Source organism: the organism of the source record quoted next, unplaced genomic scaffold, assembly GCF_019419815.1.
Source record: "Pyrus x bretschneideri cultivar Hongxiangsu unplaced genomic scaffold, Pyrus_bretschneideri_v1 Contig5, whole genome shotgun sequence".
Lineage (NCBI taxonomy): Eukaryota > Viridiplantae > Streptophyta > Magnoliopsida > Rosales > Rosaceae > Pyrus > Pyrus x bretschneideri.
In genome coordinates, this window is record NW_025999787.1 from 10,339,546 (window position 1) to 10,347,536 (window position 7,991).

Genomic DNA, 7,991 nt, shown 5'->3' on the forward strand with positions numbered 1-7,991 from the left:
CTCTTTAATTAGCTCTCTAATTCTAACCTGCTTGCAGGAGATGGCTTTTAGATATTTCTGGACTAAAAGATCCATTTAGATCATGGATGAGGATGGCCTTAAGTTTAAAAGACTGGTGCACATTTTTTGCATACCTTTAGCGACTGCAGCAATCATCAAGGCCTTGGTTCTGAGTTTTTCAAGAGCTCAAATGCACTTTCATAACTATCTTTTGTTGCACCATTGTATAAAAATCTAGCTTTTTTCCGTACGGAAACTCTATATTCTATGAATCGATGAATTTCTGTTGGGTATTTTTGTTTCGTGTACTTGAACACTTCAGCGGTTAATAAAAAGTACCAAAAAGCTATGCTATATTTATAGCATTATTCTAAAAATCTCTGCGTCGCCTAGTCCTTATCTAGGCGCTAGGCGGTTAGCCACTGTCCTGATTAGATTCTAGGCATTTAAAAATTAAGAAAGTGCGCCTAGATCCGCTTAGGCTTCCGCCTAACTCGCCTAAACCTGCCTAGGTGCCTCCTACCTCACGACTCTCATTTAGATAGAAAGTCAGTAACTTTAATTTTTGAATTTTATTTTGTCAATAAAATGTAAGAGACTTGTCAAATATTTGGATAAACACTCATTATATGCTTGTTACCTATTTTGCAATACATTCAAAAACTTTGTAATTTGTATGTCATTTTATTTTACAATTGATAAATCACAATACAATTATGTTTTTTTTAAAGTATAAATATGCATTTATTTATATAATATATAATAAGTTTTGCTTAAAATCTGTTTAGTCCGCTCAGACCTCTACCTAAATCCCACCTAACCGCTTAATAATACCATTACCTACCGTTGACTAGTCTCAACAGGAGAATCTATTTCCCCAGCTTAAAAACCTAGGTTTCCACACGCTTAGCCAACGACACCGGAGATTACTCAAATTAATTCTTTAGTAAAATCCAGTTGACGTTTACTTTGATTTTCTAGTACCTCCATCTCCTCATCAGAATGCCTTGTAATTGGGTGTTCAAAGTCACGCACCACGCAGATGGTTCCAGACTTCCAGTAGACGTTAGAAAGCCCGTCTCGTACGCAAAGGATATTGCCAGCAACATGGTTTTGATTACGACAATACCTTCAGTCCCATGGTCAAAACTGCCACCATTCACATAGTTACCGTTTAGTACGGGAAACGAGACAAAACAAATTGGAAAGGAACATTCACATAGTTACCATTTAGTGCGGGGAACGAGACAAAACAAATTGGGAAGGAACGTGCTTGTCCTAGGTTTGATGTGTGAAAGAAAGTCATGGGGACATGTTGTCCCACAGAATAAAATTTGATTAAATTTCCGTTTCATTTTTCTTGTGAAACGACTCGTTCCACCCATGTAACATAAAATTAGAAAATTTTAGGACAACAATGCTCCTTTATCTTTTTTAATATTTACACCATCCAAATCATAAAAGGGATATCTCTATACATTCTATTTTACTTCTCACATATTTTTGTAATTTCGACTGTCGATACGATGAATTAAACAAGATCAATTGATAGAAATTATCAAGAGTACGTGAAAAGTAAAATAAAATGTGTTGATAGCACACCCATCGTAAAACAAACCCTAAAATTCTATTATCTTCTTTCATCTTATCTGCCGCTGCTTTTTTCTCCCAGGTCTCTCGCAACCTTCCTCCTCATCCTCTCCCGTAGCCTCTCTTTTCTCTTCCCCACGGAGTGGAACTCAAAGCTCTGCATCTCCAGGTTCCAGGCTCCAGGTTCGGTCTTGCTCTCTGTAGGTCTTTGATTTTGCTTTTTTGTTTGGGTTTTACTTTTTCGTTTTCTTGATTTTTCTATGGAAAATTTCAATTTTCTGGGAAAATAGGATGATTCTGAGAAAATAAGTTAGTTTTCTTGGTTTCACTGGTTTAACTTGTGCTTGGGAATTGTATTTGATAAGTGGTCTGTTTGTCGATCAGTCTTCAGCCTTGTCTTCCTCCCAAAGGTCCAAAAAGGTAATTCCCTACACCACCTGCGCTGTAATGCCATCGGATTTGTGTTGTGTTAGCGTTATACAAGCTTTTTCTTAAACTGCCCTGTGGGAAAGAGCGCACAGAAGGTGTTCGACAAATTGCCGCAATGAGATAATTTTCAATTAGAGCGTACATTTGTTATATAGATTTAAATTTTCAGATTATACTTTATTGGGTCAAACCCTTTCGTGCTTGTGACTAATGAGTATGTATAATGTTAGAAGCTTTGTGCAATATACAAGTGGTTGAAGCATGATGGTATTTGTTAGGGAACTTTAACGAAAAGCTTCCGGTACTGTTCACTTTAGCTTACTTTTAATTTGTTTTTGAATTAGGCTGTTACAATTTTCAGTGGGTTAAGGCCAATAGCATTACTAGGTGTGAGAAAGAAGCTCTGAATTGTAGCAGAAAGTTGTAGAACAGACTGCCGGTATTTTCACTGTTGGCGGATTGTTGGGATTCTGGATCCTTTGCAGATTGCATTACGGTTTGTTCTATCAACATGCTTTCTCTATTGAACTCAATGTTACGTGCTTGATCATAATAATCCAATGCCAAGTTTAAGCCTTAGACAAACTTGCTTTTTCGGATGGTTTTGTTTTTCCATGTTGAATGCCTCGTTGTAGCTGTAAATACTATCCATTCTATTGTATTTACACGAAGTCAGGGCTTGTATGTTGTTGTTTCTGTGATTTGCAGGTCCGAGAATTACAGTTCCGAGGAGTCTTCGGTGGGCGGCTTGTGGAGCGGTATCTGTGAGCTCATCCACTGCTTTGCTGGTTTTTAGAGTGCGAGCCCCAAAACATAGCTACTTATGACAAGGGAAAGCTGCGCTATATTCATGAAGGTTGTATCATCGTTCTGAGTAAGTTATGTCGGGTTTGTTAATCGTTACAGAGGAGGGGAGTATTCCATGATGGATATTTCGATTGATGAAGGATATGCCTTGAAATGGACGTAACATTTCGAGTATCGAATTAACAGGACTAAGAATCCTGCTTTTGTTGCATAAAAGTTTATTGTCTGTCTTATACGATGAGTCTCAGGAGCAGTTTCTCTTAGCAGGAGCCCTTGAATCTCCTGAAATTCGGACCTTGTTCCATTTTGCTCTGAACTTTCAATTTGATTTTGAGCATCCTAAACTTTCAATTTATGCTAATATTCCCCCAACAGTAAATTCTTTTACAATTTTTGTCATTTCATCTTGTACATTATGCCTGACCAACTTATTCACATCAATTTATATAAAAGTTTATCAAATATTTAGACACTGTTTTTTGTTAGAAGCAGTTTCTACATTCCTCTACAACCACAATAACTGAGACTAAAAAAAAAAAAATTATAATAATAATAATTCCAGGGTTTGGAACAAGTCTGCGCATTTGGTCAAGAACAAAAATGTCCTGTAATTTCTTATGGTATTGCTGATGAACATATTGTATGGCATAGGAGCCATCTATGCGAATCAATCCAGGCAAAGACTTGGATTTATGGTGGGCTTTTTGTGGTTGCAAGATCGCTTACAAAAACATTACTACAACCCCAAAATTACCTGATGAAGTTTTATGTAACCGATCATAGAAACATTACCACCACAAGCTAAAATCTCAAAACCCCAAAATCATTTGGTCAACAAAGGAATAGAGAGAATCATTTGGTAAACCTGCCTAGGTGCCCCCTAGGTCACGATTCTCATTTAGACAGAAAGTCGGTAACTTTAATTTTTGTATTCTATTTTGTCAATAAAATGTAAGAGACTTGTTAAATATTTGGATGAATACTCATTATATGCTTGTTACCTATTTTGCAATACATTCAAAAACTTTGTAATTTGTATGTCATTTTATTTTACAATTGATAGATCACAATATAATTATATTTTTTTAAAGTATAAATATACATTTATTTATATAATATATAATAAGTTTTGCTTAAAATTCGTCTAGTCCGCTCAGCCTCCACGGTTCCACCGAAATCCCGCCTTACCGCTTAATAATACCATTACCTACTGTTGACCAGTCTCAACAGGAGACAATCTATTTCCCCAGCTTAAAAACCTAGGTTTCCACACGCTTAGCCAACGACACCGGACATTACTCAAATTAATTCTTTAGTAAAATCCAGTTGACGTTTACTTTGATTTTCTAGTGCCTCCATCTCCTCATCAGAATGCCTTGTAATTGGGTGTTCAAAGTCACGCACCACGCAGATGGTTCCAGACTTCCACTAGACGTTATACAGCCCGTCTCGTACGCAAAGGATATTGCCAGCAACATGGTTTTGATTACGACAATACCTTCAGTCCCATGGTCAAAACTGCCACCATTCACATGGTTACCGTTTAGTATGGGGAACAAGACAAAACAAAGTGGGAAGGAACGTGCTTGTCCTAGGTTTGATGTGTGAAAGAAAGACATGGGGACATGTTGTCCCACATAATGAAATTTGATTAAATTTCCGTTTTACTTTTCTCCTGAAACGACTCGTTCCACTCATGGGACATAAAATTAGAAAATTTTAGGACAAAAATGCCTTTTTATCTTTTTTAATATTTACACCATCCAAATTATAAAAGGGATATATTCATACATCCTATTTTATTTCTCATATACTTTTATAATTTTGGCTGTCGGATACGATCAACTGATAAAAATTATTAAGAATGTGTGAAAAGTAAAATAAAATGTGTGATATTACAATCTATCCTAAAACAAACCCTAAAATTCTATCATCTTCTTCCATCTTATCTGCCGCTGCTTTTTTCTCCCAGGTCTCTCGCAACCTTCCTCCTCATCCTCTCCCGTAGCCTCTCTTTTCTCTTCCCCGCGGAGTGGAACTCAAAGCTGTGCATCTCCAGGTTCGATCTTGCTCTCTGTAGGTCTTTGATTTTGCTTTTTTGTTTGGGTTTTACTTTTTCGTTTTCTTGATTTTTCAATGGAAAATTTCAATTTTCTGGGAAAATAGGATGATTCTGAGAAAATAAGTTAGTTTTCTTGGTTTCACTGGTTTAACTTGTGCTTTGGATTTGTATTTGATAAGTGGTCTGTTTGTCAATCAGTCTTCAGCCTTGTCTTCCTCCCAAAGGTCCAAAAAGGTAATTCCCTACACCACCTGCGCTGTAATGCCATCGGATTTGTGTTGTGTTAGCGTTAGACAAGCTTTTTCTTAAACTGCCCTGTGGGAAAGAGCGCACAGAAGGTGTTCGACAAATTGCCGCAATGAGATAATTTTCAATTAGAGCGTACATTTGTTATATGGATTTAAATTTTCAGATTATACTTTATTGGGTCAAACCCTTTCGTGCTTGTGACTAATGAGCATGCATAATGTTAGAAGCTTTGTGCAATATACAAGTGGTTGAAGCATGATGGTATTTGTTAGGGAACTTTAACGAAAAGCTTCCGGTACTGTTCATTTTAGCTTACTTTTAACTTGTTTTTGAATTAGGCTGTTACAATTTTCAGTGGGTTAAGGCCAATAGCATTACTAGGTGTGAGAAAGAAGCTCTGAATTGAAGCAAAAAGTTGTAGAACAGACTGCCGGTATTTTCACTGTTGGCGGATCGTTGGGATTCTGGATCCTTTGCAGATTGCATTACGGTTTGTTCTATCAACATGCTTTCTCTGTTCAACTCAATGTTATGTGCTTGATCATAATCCAATGCCAAGTTTAAGCCTTAGACAAACTTGCTTTTTCGGATGGTTTTGTTTTTCCATGTTGAATGCCTCGTTGTAGCTGTAAATACTATCCATTCTATTGTATTTACACAAAGTCAGGGCTTGTATGTTGTTGTTTCTGTGATTTGCAGGTCCGAGGATTACAGTTCCAAGGAGTTTTTGGTGGGCGGCTTGTGGAGCGGTATCTGTGAGCTCATCCACTACTTTGCTGGTTCGATTGTTTAGTCCAGAGTGCGAGCCCCAAAACATGGCTACTTATGACAAGGGAAAGCTGCGCTAGATTCATGAAGGTTCTATCGTCGTTCTAAGTAAGTTATGTCGGGTTTGTTAATCGTTACATAGGAGAGGAGTATTCCATGATGGATATGTCGATTGATGAAAGATATGCCTTGAAATGGACGTAACATTTCGAGTATCGAATGAACAGGACTAAGAATCCTGCTTTTGTTGCATAAAAGTTTATTGTCTGTCTTATACGATGCGTCTCAAGAGCAGTTTCTCTTAGCAGGAGCCCTTGAATCTCCTCAAATTCGGACCTTGTTCCATTTTGCTCTGAACTTTCAATTTGATTTTGAGCATCCTAAACTTTCAATTTATGCTAATATTCCCCCAATAGTAAATTCTTTCGCAATTTTTGTCATTTCATCTTGTACATTATGCCTGACCAACTTATTCACATCAATTTATATAAAAGTTTATCAAATATTCAGACACTGTTTTTTGTTAAAAGCACTTTTACTGAAAAAAGTTTACCAACTAAATTTTTTTATTTTATAGTTGTTTATTCTCACAGAATAAGAAAAACAGTTTAGTTAAAAAGCACAGCAAAAGCAGTTTCTACATTCCTCTACAACCACAATAACTGAGACAAAAAAAAAAGTATAATAATAATAATTCTAGGGTTTGGAACAAGTCTGCGCATTTGGTCAAGAACAAAAGTGTCCCGTAATTTCTTATGGTATTGCTGATGAACATATCGTACGGCATAGGAGCCATCTATGCGAGTCAATCCAGGCAAAGACTTAGATTTGTGGTGGGCTTTTTGTGGTTGCAAGATCGCTTACAATAACATTACTACAACCCCAAAATTACCTGATGAAGTTTTATGTAACCGATCATAGAAACATTACCACCACAAGCTAAAATCTCAAAACCCCAAAGTCATTTGGTCAACAAAGGAATATAGAAAAGCACAATTGTCTCGGAAAAAAAAAAAAAAAAACTACATCGAAAGTATTTCAGGTACACATAACGATGATATACTCTCGTCACGAATAAGTGAGAGTGAGATCAAGGTGAAACATCACCGTTGTAGAACTGTGCCATAAACTCTTGAAATTTTTAACTTGTCATATTTTTATATCAAATATGGTGTAAACTTAAACATTATTATTTCTCTAAAATATATATTGACGGGTAAGGTGCGTGAATGTTGGTTAGTAACGATGATTAATCATCAAACTCAATGTCAACAACAATTACATAATAGAACAATTGGCTTCTTGCGGATATTGATCATGAACTACGTGATAGTGTAGAGGATATTGTGGATATTGGATATAGCTTGATGTTCAAGTTATTGGATAAGTAGTTGGCTTTTTCTCGTCAGTTTTTCCTTTAACTTCTTCAACACTTAGTATGGTGGCATGGCCAAGCTTCTTCCTCAACGACATGGTCAATCTCATGGAATCAACTCCATCTCCAACACCTCCAGTTGCCCTGTCTCCGCTTCTATCGACACTTTGCTCACGCCTGCTTACATGAACGATCATATGCTAATTTTCATTTGTTAAGATAAAAATATTTATATTGTTACCAAAGAATATATAAAAAATAAAAATAAAAATAAAAAAAAGAGTGCCCAAGTCATCTTCGTTGATAGAAGGCTAACGATAGCCTGAATTATAATTTAGCCCTCTAAAATACATACTTTAATGTATGGCTGAGGCCACATGGGTTCTAAAAAGATTTAGCCTTCGCTAAAAGGCTTGCTATATTTGGCAAGCTAGGTATTATTCTGCTTTGAAAAAAAAATTGATTCCACTGTGCTGTGAGAATAAATAGTTATGAAATAAAACAGCAGAGTGTTTGGTAAACTTTTTTGTAAAAGTGCTTTTGGAAAAAAAAAAAAAACAATATTATAGTGTTTGCTAAACCTTTATGTAAAATAGCTTTGACTGTGTGAAATGACCAAAAAGGGTATAAAATGAGTATAATGTTCAATGTAAAATAATAAACCAGCTTTATCTTTCTTTTATCCATCTTCCTTTATTAATAATCTATGTC

General features: G+C 36.1%; 1 protein-coding gene across 1 annotated transcript; it reads left to right on the forward strand.

Moving 5' to 3' along the window:
- Nucleotides 1-1,535: 1,535 nt before the first annotated feature.
- Nucleotides 1,536-6,343, forward strand: LOC125470395 (the record flags this gene model as incomplete). Its single annotated transcript, XM_048569361.1, has 3 exons — nt 1,536-1,773; nt 2,728-2,807; nt 5,917-6,343. Coding segments are annotated over 3 exons (387 nt in total), but the record flags the coding sequence as incomplete, so codon positions are not given.
- Between the last annotated feature and the right edge of the window lie 1,648 nt (nt 6,344-7,991).